Here is a 21601-nt window from a genome sequence, read left to right as displayed (position 1 = left end):
TTTTGGTTACATTTTGCTTTCTCTATTGATTTTACTGGCTAAAGACAAAGCCACTGCCTTTGGGAAGTATAAAGGAAATATCAGGAAGAAAGAACCCATGTTCTCTTGTTCCTTTTCTGTATTTTTTTTAAGGTGTCTGAGACAGAACCCCTGAATAAAGATGTAGAGTATGGTTCCTATTTCTCCCTCATGCCCCCCTCCACTTTTTGGCTTCAAAGGGAATAAAAGGTATTCCCTGAAAATTAATCCCTAGCTGAAAACTAATCCCTAGCTGAAAAAAAAATTATGCAGAACACACTTGCGGAGGTAAAAAGGGAAAGGGACTACAAAAAAATGTAAGGTTTTTTTAGTGTAGTATGTGCAAAAGGGAGCATGGAGGCCAGCAACAGAAGAAAAAAAAAAAAAAGTTGTGCAAGTTCCTGTAAGTGCTGTTTAAATCACAGCACCGTCCTGGAAAACTTTACTTGACTGAGGATTCTCCTGTGAGTTCATACCCCAGAAACTGTCATCTATGGAAAAATCCTGATGTGTCAAGTGCTACTATCATAAAAAGTATTGCCAACTGAAATACAAAAGGATCTTCTAATGTAGATACTATCTGAAAAATTCTTAGCTATTTTATATGATCCAGGTCACAGAAAGAAGGCTCCCCCAACACATGGCTGCATATAATATTATAAAACCTTTAAAGTTGGTGTCATGTTTAATAACTGGATGTTCTGTCAGTCCTCTGCTTTGTAGTACCTGTAAAGTGTAGTTTTTATTTTATTGCATAGCTTACATGGTCCAGAACAGTTAAATTAATGTCAAATTTGTATACAAAATTATTAGATTGTTTTGATAAATAAGGAGTTGACAGTGATTAGATTGCTTTCATAAATAAGGAGCTGACAGAGTAACTATTCTGAACGACTGATTGCTCTCCTTAGGAGTTACCTATAAAAAAGAAACTAGATTGTGAAAATCAAGGTTAAATTGTTCAGCAAAAGAAAAAAACAGCAGCTGTCTTTTTCTCCCAATAGCAAGTAGTAGGATTTTTTGCAAACCTTTAAAAATCTGCTGTACTGGCTTAGTAATTTGAAAACTTCCTGTGCCAAAGGAAATAAGTTTGCACTGTTTCTGAGTATATAAACTGACAGAAGGTATGTGTAGTCTATAGAAGTATAAAAGCCTGACTGTAGCTATCTAACACATGCCAGTAAGCAGTGAACTGTGTATTTACAAAGTACTTCTGAAAGTACTGTTGTGCTTTTAAAAGTCTGAATAGTTGTTGCTCCTTTACCGCTCATGTTTGCTTTCCACAGATATTACTAGTGTGAGCTGCCTACCACGGCTCTTCAGAGAGGGAATTCTCCAGAATAACTGGAGAACAAGAATGGAAAACCAAAGTGTTCTCTTAGTCATACAGCAAATCTACTTCTAAAAGTAACATGCCGTAACATAATGGTAAGGACAATGTATTGAGCATTCAGTCATCACTCTAGGCATTTGAAAGCTGAAATCTTGCAATGAAACAGAGAGACAAGGTATATCAATAGAAATAAAGGATAGCTTAAAGCTTTGAGAATGTATCCTAAAAGCTGAAATATATTGCTTGTATCACTTTGGGGGCAAGAATCTTCTTATTCATGATGTTTATATGGAGTGTAGCGTGAATGCAACCTGCAGTTACATTCTACAGTACCAGTGATACATGTTTTAATAATATTTCAGAGTTGTTCATAAGCTGCTTTCTATGACTGTCATGTTGAACTCTCGTATGTTTGAATATTGTAAAGAAAAAACATTTGTATTCAACAAATACTTCATAACCTGCAGTTCTGAGCTGTGTTCAATGTTGAAACATACTCTGCTAAATCAGTCTGAGATATTACATATTGCTTTCACTATATCTAGTATCTACAAAAATTATTTTAGGTGGTTTTACTGTCAGATTTCTTGTAAGTGACAGCCTTTGAAGTGCCATACTTGTCTTGCTTCGATAGCATTACAGTGTGCGGAGCTGACTCACAAACCTAGCTTTTATTTGGGAGGTGTGGGGTTTGCACAGAGTGCTGTTTGATTAACTTTAATGCCAAGAGACAGTGGAAAACATGATGACACAAATTGAATGGGGAAATTCGTGTTTGAGAAAATTAATCCTGGACGTGCATAGTGGACATACATATGAAATGCTAGTTTAAAATACGTGTTCCCTAAGTATGACTAATACCATGATGAACTGTGAAGTGTACTGTACTTAGGCATACTTGCCTAAGCGTCATCTATTTGGCTGAGACTCATTCCAGCCTTTAGTTAAAGGAGGTTTCTTTCTTTTTTTTTTTTTTCCTTCCCCCGCCCTGCCCCCGCAAGGGATTAATAAGGTGTGGTGTAATTTTCAGCAAAGAGCAGTTACACAGTATGGCAGGGCTTCATAGCTGGGTTACTTTTCAGGTAACTAAATGACTGAAGTTGAGATAAATATTAAAGTAAGGGTGCTTAGTCACATCAAGTTGACTTAATGTTTTGGAGACTTCTGGAAACTTTTTGTTCAGCAGCTTCTGATTAGGTAAAAAATACTCAAAAGTCAGGTATTTTGTAAATATCTTGATATTGCTCTTCTTTTCCTAGCCAATATCCAGAATCAAATTTATCATAGAATCACAGGATCGTTTAGGTTGGAAAAGACCTTTAAGATCAAGTCCAACCATTCCCCTAATTCTGCCATTCCACCACTAAACCCTGTCCCTAAGCACCTTGTCTGCCTGGCTTTTAAATCCCTCCAGGGATGGGGTCTCAACCCCTTCCCTGGGCAGCCCGTTCCAATGCTTGAACCCTTTCACGGTGCTCACTGCACCCCTTCTGAGATGAGTGGCACTTCAGCGGAAAATAAATGATGGTCAAAGTATCATTCAAATTCCTGCAAATTACAATGGTGTGCAAATGCTTGTAAACAGCATATGTGTGATATATGATCAACCTCACTCTGTGATTGCACAGGGGCTCCATCACAGGAATGGTTTGTGTACGGTATCTTAGGAAGAAGAGGTGTTTGGTGTCCCGCATATGGGTGATTCTAACATCCTGTGGAACAGGGAGGAGGCAAACCCGCATCCTGGTGGGCCTCTTGCTTTAAATCGACTGGTGTGAATCTGAGCATCGTACCAGACTTCTCCAGAGGAGCAGTCTCACCATCAATGTCTACGTGGCCTATGAACTCAAAATGTGTTAGGAAGAGTGACACGATGCCAGCTGTGCCGCTGGCCACAGAAACGGCTGTGCTTTCATTGCATGAATCTAAGGGGCCAGTCAGGTTTGCGTAGCCCAGACAGCTGAACTCCTCGGGAGTGCACAGTTTGGCTAATGCTTCAGACGAGCTTGCCAAGATCTACCTACCTCAGAGCGCTGAGGGAATGCAATCTGTGGGATTGCTGCATTGGCAGCAACAGACTGAGAGCACTCGAGGGGATTCCACTCCCCCACTGTGTGATGGGATGGGGCTGAGCACACAGCTGCATCCCACAAGGCAGTACTGGTCTCAGCAATCCCTAATGGTTCCTAATTTCCCTTTACAGCTAAAAATCTGAAGTAATTAACATCTGTAATACAGCCCTGGCATAAGAGCCGTACTTGACTTGGTACTGAGTCACACGCAGCTCAAAAGCCACAGGTTGGCCTTTGACTGTTGTGAATCGCTACATCTGTTAACAGATTAAATGAGATCCATATACACTCCTTAAGGTACCAGTGTATACGTGGTATACATAAGACAGTGTTGTGTGTTATGCAAAACTAGATTAGGTCAAAACCTCAGCTTCTACAAGAACCATCTGTGTGAAACTTCAAGTGGAATCTTACACAGAAGTTTTTTAAAAGAACTATTGCATTTAATTAATGCAGGACAAAATACAAGACAGGCGTTGCATTCCTGTGTTCAGTGCCAAAACAACTTCTTAATTTTGGTATAACACAATCCATGCAAAGGGTGTCTCCTCCCTCTGTTCTTAAGCATTCACAGCATCCTAGGGGGTGGGAAGCAAAGAGGAATACAGCTCTAGATCATCCTCTCAATCCTACAAGGAGGTCTCATCTTGCTTTTAAATGCCAGAAAGAAAGAAGCATTAATTTACTAATGACTGAAAAAAGGTCATTTAAACAGCTGCTGTTATCCTAAAAGGATTTGTTGATGCACATACAAGAAGCAGGCCAGGCCAGGGGTAGTTGAAACAACTTTGAACTATTTGTGCTCGTTAGCCTTCTGCGTTTGTTACCATGGTTATTCTAGTCAAAATGTTAACTGGCAGGGATGTCTGCTAAAACAACAAACATTGAGCAAATACTGCAGTATATTTTCAGATAGGAGTGTTTCCAATATTTGTGCAGGAAAAGAGTCTAAAAACAAAGATATCCTAATTGGTGAGTTGAAATAGAAGCTAATCTCTCTATCTGATCAACACCGCTTGTTTTTTTCATACCAAATAAATAGTACTTCAAACAGTATCAGCAAGCAGTTGATAGAATGCAGCATGTTTGCTCGGACAGCGAGGAAAATGGGTGGAAACTCTAATCTGTGCAGCCTTTGGTGAATGAAAATGGAAGTCCCCGATGCAGAGGTGTTGAAATCTAGATTGTACAAAATCACCATAGGTAGAAAAACTAGGTAATCGGAAAGGCAGGCATTTCTGAGTATGTGAAGGTTACTTCTGGCTCTTCAGCAGACTAGCTACCAGCCGGCTTGCACAGCCACCGAGAGCCCTTCTGAAGGAGGAGAGCTTGAGCCTGCTGCTGATTCCTGGGAAGAAGGGGTGGAAGCGTAGATCTTTACTGACCTGAGATTAAAAGCAATAAGGGTTTGCGTGGCATAGCAAAAAGATGTCAGAGATAAAAAGGAGCATGATGTAACCTCAGTGTCAAAGCCAAGATGATGAGTTTAACAGCAGCTGTATGATGATGTTAAGCCCAGCCAGCAATAGATAATAGTAGTCAAAAAAAAAAAGAATTTCTGCAAAACAGATTGCATGACATACTATAAAAACTTCAGCGCATTTTGCACATATAAATCCTCCAAGTATGCAATAAAATCTTCCAAGTATGCAACCTTTTTCGTGGAAAGTATTTCTGAATCATAAAATCAGTAGAGCTATACCTTGGTGAGTGACATGTTTCTTTTGAAATCCTTATATTTAGCTATTCTCTTTAACAAGCCGTTGCTATATTTGAACGTATTTATATTTCTACTCTCAATTTGGGCTCAGAGCCTTCAGTTTTTCCAGAATTCCAATTTTAATAATGTTCCTTTCACTCAAAAGAAAGTGAAAACAAATAGTTTCCAGAAATGGTTTGATGCTGTTCATGGGCTGATGCCAGCTGAAGCTGCATTTTTTGTCTTGAGCTGTTAACCTGCTAATGTCTTGAAATCACTTGAAGTGCAGTGTATTCATAAGCTGGTCACTGGGGTGTTACAGAAAGGGTTACCCAAGCCCTTCCATGCAAAGCCAGTCATCTCTTTGGCTTTTTGTTACAAGGGTAATGAGCTAAGGAAACCCATTAGTAGCTATTTTGAACAAATTAATGTGAGTTAAATATACCCAGCCACTCAGAGCAGCATGATTCATTCATAAATAACACCCAAGTCATTGGCTAAGGCCCTATTTACATAAATTAATGAAATGATCACATTTAAACAGTGCGTTGTTTAAAGATAATCGCAGGAACATTCAAGAACAGAACCCTGGCCTATGTTGTTTGATAGGAAATTAAAGAATAAAGAGACATGGTGGGTTTGAGAGAATATATATCAGGTTGGTCCCACATGGTCAGTGTGGCAGTGGGAGCTCTGGAGCGTTTTTAAAAAAAAAAATAAAATCTGATTTACAAGGTTGCAGTGATAGCTTTTGTTTTTACATCGTGCCTCCTTATAGTAGAGGTAATATTGGAGCTGGCCCCTTTGTTTCTAAATAAATCAATTAGCATCAAGGTGAGTTTTGACAGTAGTTTGGTATGTCAATAACCTGGAGTCTGGAACAACATGAAGGTCCAGCTACTAACCTTCCTGCTCAAACCCATCTTGTTGATTTTGTGCCTTTTTGGTTTTTAACTACCTGGCTGGTTTAAACAAGAAATGAGAGAGTGAGTCAGCTGGCATGTGGAGCCAACTTGTAGACTGTTTTATGTGATTTATGAAATCCATATTACTGATGTTGACTAGGTCAGGATTTGTAGGAGTGGTAGTATCCTTTCCTGGAACAGCTAACAGTGTTGGGAACAAAATGGCAAATGGTCTGGTTCACAAGCTCTACAGAAGGTGCTGGTCAGGGGGAACTGTGTTGTACTGGACTGCCAGGTCAGCATGCAGATGCCGAGCTGGATAATGCTGCTGCTTCACAGTAGACGTGACTGGAAGCTTAAGAGATGCTAAATTAAGAGGCAAAACTACTATTCTATCATTTTATTAATAAGAATGTTCTATTCGTGTTTTTCCCCTAACCTTGCAATTATTAGGGGTGACACAAGGATATATTCACCTGCAATTACATATCAACAAAACCACCCACGTTAGGTGTAGGCTGTACTTGAGATGTACAAAATCAAGTGTCTGTCAAAATGTACCCTGATTTATTGGTGGCAGAACATCCATGGCTAAAAATATTTCTGAATGAAGATATCAGAAGCTATTTGCTGTGAGCTTGTGGATCAAGATCAGCAGGTTTTACTGGATTCCAGCACTAGAAAATCCATAATAACATAATCTCATGTGATAAATTTTCATTGAAATGTGTCTACTGAAAAACTGTTTTCTGTGATATACAGAATATAGTCGTGTGCATGAAAGGAAATACTACTTCATCAGCTTTAGCTGTCCCTTAAGTGTCGGGAAGTCCTTGCTTGGTGCCAGGGAGATTTTGGCAACTACAGTTTTACTTTGGTTCAGATCATAGAACCATAGAATCATTTAGGTTGGAAAGACCTTTAAGATCATCAAGTCCAACCATTAACCTAACACTGCCATCCCACCACTAAACCATGTCCCTAAGCACCTTGTCTACCTATCTTTTAAATACCCCCAGGGATGGGGACTCGACCACTTCCCTGGGCAGCCCCTTCCAGTTTCCCCTTGTCCTATCGTTGTTGCAGACTGTTATTCATAGTCATAGTTTTCTCTCCCTTCTTGCAGAACTTGTATGTTCATTTGTGTTTGTTATGGTTTCAAAATTCATGGAGCCATCTGATTTTGATGCCAGAATGGATTGGTAGATACTCTGATCTGTCTTCCTGTCTAACATAAACCAGAGCTTCAGAAAGAAAAACATACAAACCTGATTTGAAGATACTAGGCAGATTCTTTGCTTTTTTTCTAGTTTATTTCATAGGTTAGTAATGTCGGCGTAACAAAAAGTAATTTAAAAAGAAAAAAAATCATTATTTCTAATCTGAATTTATCTGACACTTGACTGTGGCAGTGCTTACCCTGATAAATTAAAATACCCTGTGATACTTTCTATTTCCCTCCTGTGAGGATGCTTAAGCATTGCAATCAAGTGTTTCAGCCTTCTTTTTATAATCTGAAGAGACTGAGTGAACTAAACTGATGAATTACAGTGTAATAGCAATTCCTGCTTTTCTGTCTAAAATTCCCACCTTACACGTATTTCTTGGTGTAGCAGGTTCATATATTGGCAGGTTGAAGAGTTACGTGGGCACTTTTTGTACCCACATTGTTATGGTACCCACTTTGAGCTGTGCATTTGATGCTTGTTCTTCCACCTTACTAGAGAAGAGCCTGGGATGAATCCTCTGGATTTCAGCCCCTCATTTAGGCAGTGTTAGTCCTTGCTTTGGTCTTCCTACTTTTTCTAACATTCTCAGGATTGCACTTGTAGGAGCTGCTCTCTGTCCTATGTACATTGTACAGGGTATATGTGGGGAGACTCACCTCCTGGTTATTGCCACCTGTGCTGGGTGCCTATTGCAAGGTGACACTACTGCCCTGGCAGAGCTAATTGGAGCCACAGTAGTAGCTGATGTACACAGTAAGATAAGGGATGTTAAAGTACTTTGTTCTGTACATATAACAGTGCAATTTCTGGTTCACAACATGACCTCAGATGGAAGGTGTTTCTCTTAAAGACTGCTTTTCTTTTGCAGGTTATCAAAATGAAAAACAGCCCCAAAGTTAAGCACCCTCTGGAGAGGATGCAGTACCCATTTTAGGCAGCATGTTCATAGCTGTGCCAGCTGTGCTTAAGACATCTTACATCAGCTCTAGGCAAGTGCCAGGCAGCTTTTGAGAGGATTAATGTACAAACCAATAGGAGGTAAATGTCTTGAAGTTCTGCTAGAGAAGAATAAAGTATAAACACTCCAAGGTACACTTAAAACTTGCCTTACCATTTAGTGATTAATCCAATTTTAAGTTGTAACTCCAATTTTTGGACTCAGTGACCAAAGAAAAACATTCCTTTTCCTTCCAGGCTTTCCTAGAGATTTATTTGCAATACTGTAATACTTTCTGTACTATCTTAATCTCTATAAACTTTTGTACAACAGAATAATCTAAATTCTTCCCATCAATAAGGGGTTGTGTTCTATCACAGAAGTATGAGATAGGTATATGTTCCCATCTATAAGAATTCTAGTAAATCTAACCTTTACTCTCAGTCATTATAAATGAAGCCTTCAGGATGAATGCTCTTTCTGATGCCACTAGAGGAAGCAGAATAACTATACTGTAAACCATGTATAATGCACGTTTAAACAGGGCTTTAAAGTAGAAGGCAAACAGCTGCATACACTATAAAGCTATTCTCCATGTTTTATTAAAACCCACCTATGTTTTCTGTCAACTCTACTGGGAAGTATTCTTTATGTACAGTTTTCTGGTACACCTATATTTCTTAGACATGCTATATAAACTACAAAGTACAGATTTCACACATTTTTGAAATGGATAGTATGCTAGCTAGCCATAAATAATATTTTCTTATGTAAGACAAATGTTGCATCAGTTTAATTTATTTGTAAACTTTAATGGCTGTGTGTGATGCTGTTAGCAATGATTTTGGCAAATTTACCATTACAGTGATGGCTACTACTGCATAATTGCCTAGAACAATGCAAACCCCTGTAGTCTTAACAAAGATTGTGGTTGCTATTGGATTGTTCTAAAATTTTGGAAGGTCTGGGCAAGGGTAGCTTCCAAATGGCTGTGGCTTCTTCGCTTTGTACCTTTCTATTAGCACTGAACACAAGAATTTCACAAAAACCATCACAGCATTCTTCACTGAAAACCTTTCCACTTCGAAATAACCTGCATTTGGCCTAGGCTAGTGCTGGTAATATTCTGTATGCAATGCGGAGCCATCAGGTGGGGTCTCTGAGAATTTGGGCATTGTGGGCACAAAAGCAAAACTTCGCAGTAGCATCCCTGCAACAGGAGGACTGTAAGGACTACTGCTCTTGATGTTCCCTTGCTCCAAAGGGTAAACTGAGTCTCACCTAGAACCCACAACAGTGGTCCATCAGTGGAGCTGTACCGGCTAGCAACACCCTTCCTTCATTTTCTGTCCAACTACTCTCCCTCTTCTGTGGGAATTAATCAGACAAAAGTTTTTATTTAAGTTTGGAACCCAAGATTTATGTTTGTTCTTATTTAGTGGACTATTTTCCTAATAGGCTTCCAGCAATGAAGTAAATTTTCCCCTCAGTCCAAGCTGTCCAGTACATACCTTATCACTGCCATTCTGCACAGGGCCTCCTAGCCTGAAATGCCACAGAAGAATGTGAAAATGACCTCAGGGCCCATCATAGCTCACAGCTAAAATGAAGCAGAGGCCTATTAACAGTTCGAAGTAAGATACTTCTTGTTTCATCACAGTGCAAACTTTTGCTACGGCAGATCGTGGGGCAGTTTTGTTCACTGATTAGTCAGACCTTATGATAAATCAGTGTGGCTGAGCTTGGTGCTTTGAACTTAACACACAGCTTTTTTTCATTTTTAAAATTTCTAAACAGCTTTTAAACATGTAATACCTCATGACTATAAAACAGTATTAAGAAGGAAAAATGTCGGTGATCTTGAAGATCTCCAAATTTCTTAATTTAGGGTTAGAGGCAGTGATTTTGACATTAGCCTCTGTATGCGTCAATGAACCTGCAATTTAGGAATAGCCTGGTAACTGTTGTCTGTTACTTTCTTTTAGTGAAAAGTCAAGGGAGAGAGCGTAACCGATGCCAGCTATATTCCTACAACCGCCAATTTTAAAAATTTAAAAAATATGGGTTAGGCCCCAAAATAATTTAAAATGCCTTAAAATGTAAGATCTTCTAGTCCAATCCTTTTATTTGCCTGCTGTTTTTTAGCCTTGTACTTGCTTTATATTTTCCCAGTGTTTCTCTGTAGCCTTGAGAGCTAGAAAGAGATTCTTGCCTAATCATTTCTCTCTATGAAACTGTGAGAGTAAAAAGCACTGCTTAAAATAGTACTTTCTTTTATTGCTTGAGCCCTACATAAGAGAATGGCGAGGTCAGAGTCTAACTCTCACAGAGTAAATGAATTTTGTGTAATAGTGACCATCATCTATGTAAGTTCTGACATTTTGCTTATTAGGTAAAGTACTGAGCTATTGCACTGAGCGAAGATCAGTTATTAGTGGAAGTCTTCTATATCAGTTTAGTCTGAATATTTTTTTATTACTTTACTCTGTTTTTCTTTTCACATAATTCTTAGTCTGGAAATTCTGTCTATTTAGGAGTCCTTAAGAGAGAGACGTCTGTTGTTTGGGTTGAAATCCTGGCTCTGGCGACGTCAATGGAAAAAAAACACCCATTGACTTCAGCTGGGTCAGGATTTCTCCCTCGTGGTTTACAAATCTATTGATTTTAACTAAGGCTGTAGAGCCATACATAAATGAGAAACAAACTGCAGATAAGGAGCGAGTGACCAAACTCTTCCCCAAAACAAAATCCTGGAGTGTCTCTGGTCTCACCAACACCTGCTTCATGATCACATTGATGTATCTGCATTTCTCTGTAGAGAAGAGACAAAAGCACTGCACAGTACATGCTATTCCTTAGTTCTGTGATAAATCTTACAAATGAGATGTCTGTGTACAGCTCTAATCACCCCTCAGTGGGGGGCATGAGCTTTTGAGCTTTCTTCTAGCATCAGTTTTATTGGACATCAGTAGACAGATACAGTCCTGCATACTGACGAAGAGTCATGCAGCAGGGATAGTTTTGAGTAGCTTCTAAGCTGTGCACTTGATGTTTTGATAACACTTGGCCTTGAACTTTCTAATATCATAGTTAGTCCAATATACTTTATTGTTCTTGCTCACTGAAACTCTTTTGTTTTCTGTTACTGGTGTTGTGAAATAATGATAGTTCTGCCAAGAAGGCAAGGCGCTGAGACCTGATGGAAGTTGGGTTACGTTAACAATGAAGAAGGAAAAAAAAACCCCAAACATGGCTTTTTATTGTATAATGGTAGTGAAAGTCTGTGTGGAGCTTGTTTTTTTCCGAAGGTAAATTTTTTGAGAAGACTGCAGAGAAAAACATCCTAAACTTAGTATTTGAGAAATTATTTCCTCCCATATAATTCCTTGGGGAGAAGAGATTGTATCTCCATCTTAATGTTGCACTCATTTAAAAAATGGTGTGTTCAGTGGGTAACATCTTGTTATCAGTGGGTTGTCTCGTTGCTGTCATTGTGGCTGTGCTGGCAAGTGAGTTCCTTGATGTGAATTAGGCATCACTAAAAGCTGCCACTCCCATAATGCCCTAATAAATGAAATGGATCAGGAAATCCAAGAACGGCCTGCTTGGGGACAATCATTGCTATTACTGGGCAGCTCTGTATCTGAAAGTCATGAGCCACCCTGTTAGGTCCTCCAGTATTTTTTTTTCTATAAATGCAGTAGGTTGCTGTTACATTAATTATCAGGTTAGGATCTACCAAGATCTATAAGGATCTACTGCTCCACCTTGTGGTCTGATAAAAGTTTTCAGTTCTTCTACTCTGTAGAGGGGTGTGTCAGAAAAAGTCCAGCCTCTCCCCCGTTTTTTATTGAACTGGAATTTGACTGGAATCGGTATCATACTTTTCCTCGAGATATGGATCTTAAGGGCAAGTCATGTTTTGTCACTTCTGGCATGCTTCAGGATAGAAATTGCAAGAGGCGTTTGATTACAGAAGAGAAAAAGAGAGAAAGAGAAATAAAAGTTGAGTCTGTGAAGAGTGCTATTCAGTATCCATAGTTCAGAAGGTGCAGAATGAATTATAAATAGCTGGCAAAAAATAAGATACAATGATACTCGGCTGCTTTTTTCAGCACATACACTAGGCCCATGGTAACAGCTTGTTTGTATGGCCAGTGAGGCAATTGGATAGCGTGTATTCTTCCATGCTGCCAGTGGGCCAGAAAATCAGTGGCTTCCCACAGTTCTGCAGACTTCACTAAAGATGAACGCTACGCAATCGCCCAGCCACAATCCTTCCTGTACATCAATGCCACAAGAGCTGTTTCTCAAACTAACAAGAGTGGTATGGCAAGACATGGCTTTTTACTCACTCTGTCACTAATTGTGGTGCTTGGGAATCATGCAACATTTTCCCCCAGCTCTGAAATAAAGACTGTAAAGTAGGAATATTCTTCTGCTGTTGCAGTCACAACTCCTGGGTACTTCAGTGGAGTGGGATCAAACTGGTACTGCTCTTCTGATGCTGGGTTTGTTCTAGGGAAGCAGTTTGTAACAAAGCAGTCCAAGAAAGGCTTTGTACTTGTGTAGTCTGGGAGTGTTGGATCCTATTTTGGACACTTAAATTAGCATATATTCTTAAACAACAGTAATAGCCAAACAATAACCAGTTAATACCTACATTAAGAGCACAACTGCAATCACTTGTGCTTTTGGAAGTGAGTGGTTGTGCTCATAAAGCCTTAAAGAGTAGGAGCACTGGAAAAATTACCATCTTCTATAAAAAGGCTTATTGTATAATAAGGGCAGCTTGTCTTACTTGCATACCAGCAATCAGAACGCTAGTCATAAAAAACATTTATGGGCTGGCAAAAGACAACTGCCTGCCCAGTCCTGTCCGAATTTTGTTTAGTAATATGTTATCACGGAATTCCATGCACTGGGAAGTTAGTAGCATGCTTTGGGTGAATACAAGTGTAAAGAAGTATGTGCCTTACGTAGCCAGACCTGACAGTTTCTGTTTCTGAATGGTAGACCCTAGTTCTCAAAGTGGTGTGGTGTGCTGTGCTGTCACCTTTGTCATGCTTCAGGAGAGAGATTGCAAAACTTGCTTAAATAGAGAATAGGGGAAAGGAGAAGGAAGAGTGAAAATAAAACAAAGGATGGCTTTGATAAGTAGTTTAGAGGTTCCTTCCTATGGTCTTTGTGAAGAATACTATGTCACAAGGCAAAAAACTTAACTGTTTCCCCTTCATTCCCCCCACCTCCTTCCCCCTTCTTTATGGATTAAAGGTTTCAAAATATGTATGGCTAAAATTAAGTACATTGAATCTATACAGAAGTTAAGATGCTGAATTATACTACAGTTATCTCTCCAGAATTTCCACGAGAACAGGGATTATTCAGCATAACTGGGGGTCTAGGCACGTTTTGGTGCTGATTTCCTGAAGGACTCAGATATCCATATTTAGGAAGCCAAGTTTTGAGTGTCAGTAAAGCCTTTCATTTGAAACTATTCTGACTTGGCACCAGTATGCAAGATCTACACAATTAGGATGAAATTTTGCCATGAAAGGTTCAAGACTTAACTCAGAGGCAGGGGGAAGGAAAGGGGAAGATTAAGGAATTGTAGTTGGAGAGAATTACAGGTTGTCAAGATATGGATAATAGGCTGCTAACATGAATTCTTTGTCTCCAAATACCCTGTGGAAGGGAAACTGAAGGTTTATAATCAGAGTCATATTCCTGGAATCTTTACATACTCTTCAATGAAACTGGATTGGGGCAGTGGAGTTGTCCTGAATGCAATTTATTTCAACTTTAATAATAACTTCTTGTTGTCACATTTCAAGTCAAGACTCAGTTGCAAGATTCCCTCAAATCCATTATCATGGGTTTGATATTCTATATGAAGGATATATACAGCAAGAATGGAAAGTACTAAGGGCAAGGTAGTGGGCAAGGTAGTACTCTTAAGATCTAGAACTGTATCGCAAAGACACTCCATTTAAATTTGTTTCCTGACTCCTGAATTACAGTATTTTAATATAAGTATATCTCTAAGTATAGAATTTATTTGGTTATGGTTTATTGTTTTGTAAGAAAGCTGAGAGCAGTTAGGTACATCATCTAATAATTACAATGTACATAAATGCAATGGCTTTTACAGTGCAAACTGATATTAGAGAACCATACTACAGTTCTTAACTATGTAATCAATGGGTTAACCTGGGACCAGGGCTTAAGAACTGGGAGTTGCTGATGTGCTGAGTTGCTCCCCGTTGGACATAGCAAAAATGAAGGCACGAGCTATTTGATGTTGTTCCTCAGAACTGCTCACAATTCTTTAAACCATTTGTTTCCATTTTAACTCACAGCACGAGGTTCAGTAATTTCATTTCCCTCACAGCACATCTGACCACTCACTAGAGCTGTATGTTCCCTCTGATTTTATGTGTAAGTAGTTGTATTAGCACGCTGCTTTGTATTGGTTTAAGTATGGGGAGGAAAGTATTTGTCTTGAAATAACATCTTTAGACCGCTGGAGCTGTATTCACATATTCACTGAACTGACAGACAGGTTTGTGATATTTTGCCAAAAGATGAAATGGAAATTCTGCCCCGAACCCATGTAGACCATGTTTCAGCCTCCTTAGAGATATTTTGGTTTCTTCAGTAAAGCAGGGCTGTTGGCTGCTTCACTCCTAATATGGCCTTTCTGTTTTCCATTGCTCCCAGCGAATTTAATAAAGAGCTTAAAAAGATGCTAGTGAGAAAACAGACTAGAAACAGATGAAGCTTAAGTGCCTGCTATTTCAGCTTGAATGAGTATCCAAAACCTGAGATCCCTAGCCAAACCATAAGAAATGACTGCATATATTTTAATAGGCATAACGGTGAAGGCTTCCTAATGTGACTTTCAGAACTTACTTGTCCAGGAGGGATATATATCCTATTGGAATGGCTTTCTAGGGTTATTTCAGTACTTCAGTTTCTTGGCAGAATTGAGAAGGGCATACAGGAATGAAGGCAGGGAGGAAGACTGTAAGCAGAGATTTTAAATTTCCAAACAGAACAAAGTTTACTACTTGATGCCTTTTCTGCCTCTTACTTTAGGATAAAGTGCTTCTGAGTGGTAATCGCATGTTCATTCAGCATGCTTAGAAAGAGGTATTTTTGCTTTTGTAAGAACAGTTCATTTGGTTCACACCATCTTTTTTTATTGTCTTGGTAACTTTAAGCATGGATGGTCCTCTTAAGGTGTAATGTCAAGCTGAATACTACAAATCTTGTCTGGGACCTTTCTATGCTTGTATGTCTCTAGAACCTGTGTAAAATTGTCGGTCTAAGGGTTGCTAGAATTGTTCAGGGACACATAGCTTTTCCGCCCAGCCAGGTATTTACCTGAGAGCCCATATAGTGTACCACTTACACACTATTTCATGGTATCTTACCCCAGAGTCAAACTAGAATTTTAGAACTGGTGGAAGATTTGTGTGAGAATGATTCAGTTCTTCCTTATCAACTATTTATAATGCTTTATATGTAGTAGGTGTATGACATAGTACCTTACAACCCTGCAGACTTTACAGTTCTGAAGATTTATTTTGTGGAGCCAATGAGACATGCAGAGGAGAACAGGGAATTTCAGAGAAGGAGCTGGCAACTGGCACATGAGCTACAGTGCTGGCAAGCCTAGGTGAATCTATGCTCTGTATACACCAGCCGATTAGTGGCTGATCAAGGAAAGGAAGGAGAAGTGATGAGGTCATGTGGGAAAAGGAAGAGAGCAACTGTGAGCTGGCCACTGAATCCAGCTCTGGGGCAGGAGGTACTGTCACACCACACAACTGAACATTGTTCCCAATGTCACACAATGCCCAGGAGCCCAAAGCTCATGGCCACAGTGTGGAGATTGGCGTAACAGTTTAACCTATCTGAGGTCACTGGTTTGATGTGCTAATGGGAATTGAAACTCCCTTATCTGGAAACCAGAATCACTAGATTTGCATCTAAGCTTTGACTGATTGATGAGTCAAATTCTAGGCGTAGGCTTTGCAGTGAGATTACTTCAAAGTTGATTTATTATTATCATCAATGCTATTTTGGAATGTAAACCCTGATGTTACAAGGCAAAGGTCATCCACCTTTGAAGTATAAAGAGCCAGATTATATTCTTTCTTGAAATAATGATAAAATTTGGTGGCAGACACTTGGCAAAATGCAGGGGGCAGAGCCTAGTAGAAAGCCGAGGTGCTGCTGGTCAGCATCATAGCTTGCTTTTGCTGAAGCGCTGCACTAGCCAGGCTCACGGCTGTGTGGGAGGTGATGCTTTCACAGGTGTCATTCTCAATGTGTGACAGCTCTTGGCTCCGGGCTTTGTGCTGGCCCTGTTTGGGGATATTTGGATTTGGTTGGATGCTGTCTTTGGTACCTGTGCTGTGGATTGCTTGGTCCTGCATTACAGCTTACGGAAGTATGAATAGGAAAGGGAGGATTAGGATAAATTGTAAGATACTTCTGGAGTGTATTGATTGCTGGTGAACTGTTCTTTGAAGCAAACAATTTCTTCTAGAAATACTGTGGTCTAAAACCACTTAAAATAATGCTTTAGAGGAGATTAAAAGTGTGTATTATGATAGCTAGGGAACTGTTAAAATATTTATCTGCAGCTATTTGTAAATTCATGAAAAGCTTAATCTGATTCTTATGATACACTAAGTCTCCAGTGACTAATCCGACAATTACATGCTTCCTAATGAGTAGTCTGAACATGACTGACCTTGCAAATACTTTGGCTCACCAAAAAGTACTTTATGTTAGTAAATTCTTTTTCCACAAATTTCAGTGGGAAATATTAATTCTGCCTATGACTATGCAGGAAAACGAACCAAAATGAACATTAATACTAAAAGTATCTTGTACAAAAACTACAATAGCTTTGTTAACTAAGACTGAGCATCATCCTCCCCCACCGTGAGCACATCAGTTAATCATACTAGGCATTACTCAACTTCATTTGGCATCAGTAAAAATTTTAGGTGTAATCCAAACATCAGGGTAACTTTTTTTTTCCCTAAGTTGATGAGAGTCTAATTAAAATACTCTTATTCTTTAATTCAGCATAGCCTCTTACAAAACTGGGGAGCACTTAAGAGGTTGGATGTGTTACAGAGACTTGTTTTGAGTATACTGGTTTTAAAAAAAAAAAAAAAAAAAAAAAAAAAAGGAAAACATAGGCTCTTGCCAGAAATGAGTTATAATGAGGCTACAGCACTTGTGAGAATAGCCAGTGGGAATGACCATAGTTGACGATTTCTCCAGTGACATACCCTGCTCCTTGAAACTCTCACAAATGGACTGCACAAAGAGTATGTGACTGGCTGCAAACTTTTCCTTTGTGCTGTGAGGAGCAGTCAGATACACGTGAGTTGTGGTGTTTATTGATCAGCCAAACTGACAAGGCGATGTTTGAGAATCCCCCTTTCTGGAGTGTCGCCTTACCTGCTTAATGAGAGCTTGCACAATTTTCCCATCTGTACCTATCATCTTATAAAATAGTTTAGAGCACATAGTGGGCATATCCTGCTTCCAAGAAGTCAGTGAGGGCCAGACACAATCCAGTCTGCTCATACTAAACTGTCCTGAAAGTTTTCTGTGGCCCATTTTATATTATAATACAGCCACTGGATGTGTCTCTGGCCTTGTAAGGCAGGCAAGTCCAATGCGAGTAGGTAACTGATACAAAAAATAAAGCTATTCAGATCCTACTAGAGATTGGGGATTATTTTTTTTAGTAGCAGAAGAATGTTTCCAAAAAATCACAGTTGTTCACAGAAGGGTTACATTCTGCCATCTATCTTTGTGCAGAAGTCCCATTGGGGTCTCTCAGCAGGCTACTCCCAAAACACAGATGTTTCTGGCTATTCATTCAGCATTTTAGTGCTGCTGGATGGTTCTTACTCTCTGGCTTGTACTGGGAGCTTGTTAAAATACAAAGAGGTTTTTTTGTTAACACCACTGGTGCGGTCTCCAATGTTACCTAACATAAAAAAAGTCTATATTGCTGCCTTGTGTCAGTAAAACGCACTGAAGTAAACCGTCAGGAGTTTTGTATGTGTGAAACTTCAAGATCTAACCCAAAAGCCTGTATGCCTAGTTTTTAATCAGGACATTTCCCCAGAGTTTATCAAAGACAGAAATGCAAGGATTTGGCTAGTAAGAAGGTGGGGGTATATACGCATCCATGCTGAATTAAGGAATACAGTGTGTATTTATACTTTCCTTCTGAGTTCCTGTAAGTTCTCACTCTTTATTGAGACCCACCTATTTTTACAAGCATGGAAAGGCCCTTAGTGTGTCTGCTGGCATCTTAAATTAATCACAGCCGGTTTTAGGAACGTAACAATCCACATGTCACCCACATCACTTTTTTTAAAGATGTAAAGGGGGATACCATTTTCTACCACTTCCATGTCCGTGATGCTGCTGTTCAATATTTAAGAGTATTTGTAGAGCCTTTGTGGGTGTAGATTTTGGGAGGACAACGGAATTTCTTTGTGCTAGATAGCACAAGCTATGCTGAAAGCAAGTGTTAAAATACCTTAATGGCTTAAGACTTAATGGCATGGCAACGTGCTTCCTTTTCACTGCCTATTTTGTATCAATCTGTTGAAGATATACAAGTTCATAACCCACATTTGACTATCTTTGTCTAAAGTCAGCTCTAGTTAAATTGCTGAGGCTGAGTAATTGCTGAGGCTTTCAGAATAAAGAGAAACTGAGGGAAGAAGGAAGGAAACCTTTTTCCTTCCACGGATTTACTTTATACATGACATCCAATTCAAGTGTAATGTTTTGGTTTTTACCTTTATCTAGTAGCTCCTCACAAATATCAAAAGGAAAACTATAACCCTATTACGAGCATCTTGGAAAACTTTTTTAAAGAGCAAGTCTGAGCATGCTATATAGGTAGAGAAACACCACCTGATTTTGTCTCTCTAGCTTGATCGGCAGTCCACTAAAATAATGAAATCAAATTTTCTCCATGCCGGTTAGTACTTTTTTTTTATTACATCTTCTGTATGGAGATACATAAGCCAGTAGTTGCATGAAACCCATTGGATTATTCTTTTGGGGTAGCAAAACCTGCTTTAGTGCTAAAGAGGTTCCCTCCTGCAGTAACAGTGTGGGGAAAGGGGGAAAAATGTGTTTAAGAATACCTGTTATTTTGGGCTGGAAAGATAGCAACAAAATCCAACAATGTCCCACAGCTCTCCCCATTGCCTCATGTTCTTTGCTCTTGTAGGAAAATTTACCCATAGAGCACACAAGCTCCCAAACCCACTTTGACAGAGAAGAGGGACTGAGTTGGCTTGAAACTCAGTACTTTTCGAGCCTGAATCTCTTACAGGAGTTTCTACTAAACAAAATCGATGTATATACATGTCCAACATGGGAGGCAATGGATGGAAAAATTTTAAAATAGCATAGAGACAATTGTTGTAAAGAGAAGGAAGAGAGCTGTTAACCAGTCCCTGGCTGCATTTCCATTCCCCACTTCCCAGTGCAAGGTCTGTCCTGGAAAGTCTTGTCATGACTGATACACTGATGGCCATACTCTATCAAACAGCATAGAAAAGGAAATACAATCTCAATATCTAGATATGATTAAACTTCATTAAGCCAAACACAATCAGGTTGTAAAAATTAGTTTGTCCCCGTTAGCTACAGCTGATGTGTCTTTGTCCAGTTCAGCCAGCTGATGTCCTCCGTGAGAACACCTCCTTAGGAAAGGCCCACTGTTGAGAGGATTATCCCATCTTTCATTTATGGTAAAATAAGTCTTTTAAGCACCAGTAAATGATGTTGTGGTATTATGTACGTGTTCAGGAATGACATCCTAGGTGTTGATTGAGATGCTTCATATTGCGGTTTGTTCTCTGTTGAAGAGCAGAATGAGTGTTTATAATCTCTGTATCTCAGTAAGCAGTTCTCGGTCATTTTATAGACTTTGATAGCATAGGGCCTCTCTACCTTTGCTTGTAAAGGTCTGATTTCACTTGGTATGGAAGAATTGGTACAAACTTTTCACTGAAAGGTGCCTCTTGTAGCTGTGAAGTAGGTTAGCTGTCTCTCCACTGTAATTTGGAAGTATCTGAATTAAAAGATGCTAATGAAGACCCTGGTTTCTCTAGCTGAACTGTCAGAAGATAATACATGGAGACTAAACAAAACAAAAGAGAGACTTTTACCCCCTGTGCCTAAGCTAGCAGCAAATTATAAAGGAAGCAAGTTCAGAAACGAAGTGACCCAAAGTACGACAGAAAAAAGTTCAAGCACTCTGAGTGTCACGATGTGAGATAGGGGAATCTCTCTCTCTCCCTACAAATTGCAAGATGACCTGCAGATCTGGCAGTGGTGCACATGCCCTGAGTAGCATGAATGCTGCTGCTGCCACACCTGCACCTGACCCCATGGATGCCTGCTGTGCTCACGATGCATTGGGCTGCTGTAGTGTGAATTGCTAGAATTATTCTTGGATGCAATGAGATAAGGATGAAGGTTCTTTTTCAGCGCTAACTACTTTCTTCAGCCTGTCTGGGTGGTGAGCAGAGAGATTTTCTGACTCCTCTTGGAAGCCTTGGAGGTACCAAACTAGCCCAGGTGTTTCACTACCAGCCCTTTCTAGTATACTATTAAGTTCTGACGACAGGTGTAATTCCACATTAATTGATAGGGATTTTCCCATCCTGCAGTCCTCTTTTCACAGGAAGCAAGTATTTTACGCTACAAGTGTGATCCATTAGCCTTTATCACCAGGCAACCGCATTATCAAGATGTGCAGAACTATCTCACAGAACGTGCTTTGTATCTGGCACTTCTTCTATCTGTGTGGTTCACCATTCACACAAAGAGCTCTCTCTGCGAGGCAGGGTCTGCTCTTCCAGTGTGTCATCTGAAAGCACCTGCCCGGCTCGCAGAGGGTGTTACTCCATCACAGTGTGGAGCCGTCACTGACACCACCACGTATTTCAGGGAGATGAAAGGGGGTGATGGAGTTAAGGTCTTACTGAAGATGCGCCAGACGATCTCAGCTGACTGTAATTACTGTGTGTCATTTTGTTTGTTGCTGTCATAGCCAAACTGTGCAGGAGGTGAGCTTTTGTGGTTTTGTTTGTAGCAAGTCTCCTACCTAGTTGAGGGGGAGGGGGGGAACCCCAAACTGCAGAGCAGAGGGCAGAAATCCTGATCCCACGTTAAAACTGCCCCCGAGGAACCTTTCAGCGGTCCGGCGCTAACTTTTCTAGATGCCGTTTTTCTGCTCAAGTGTTTTTGGTTTGGTGTCCCGTTTCCCCCTCCCCCCCGCCCCCCGCCGCTGCGTTGCTGTGGTTTGTGGACGGAAAAAAGAGTTAGCCGGCTGGAG

The 21601-nt window shown here is 39.9% G+C and overlaps 1 protein-coding gene across 1 annotated transcript in view; it reads right to left on the bottom strand.

The window, feature by feature from the left end:
• SLC6A2 (solute carrier family 6 member 2) overlaps positions 1 to 21601 on the bottom strand; it is a 70372-nt gene that overhangs the window by 47467 nt on the left and 1304 nt on the right. The window contains exon 2 of the mRNA XM_009637596.2: positions 19044 to 19089. Within this exon, the coding sequence (XP_009635891.1) occupies positions 19044 to 19089 (46 nt within the window). The remainder of the gene's footprint in view (positions 1 to 19043; positions 19090 to 21601) is intronic.

Source organism: Egretta garzetta, unplaced genomic scaffold (assembly GCF_000687185.1).
Source record: "Egretta garzetta isolate BGI_Z169 unplaced genomic scaffold, ASM68718v1 scaffold314, whole genome shotgun sequence".
NCBI classification, from domain to species: domain Eukaryota; kingdom Metazoa; phylum Chordata; class Aves; order Pelecaniformes; family Ardeidae; genus Egretta; species Egretta garzetta.
Note: the sequence above shows the minus strand (reverse complement) of the source record. Positions and strands in the feature narration are given on the sequence as shown.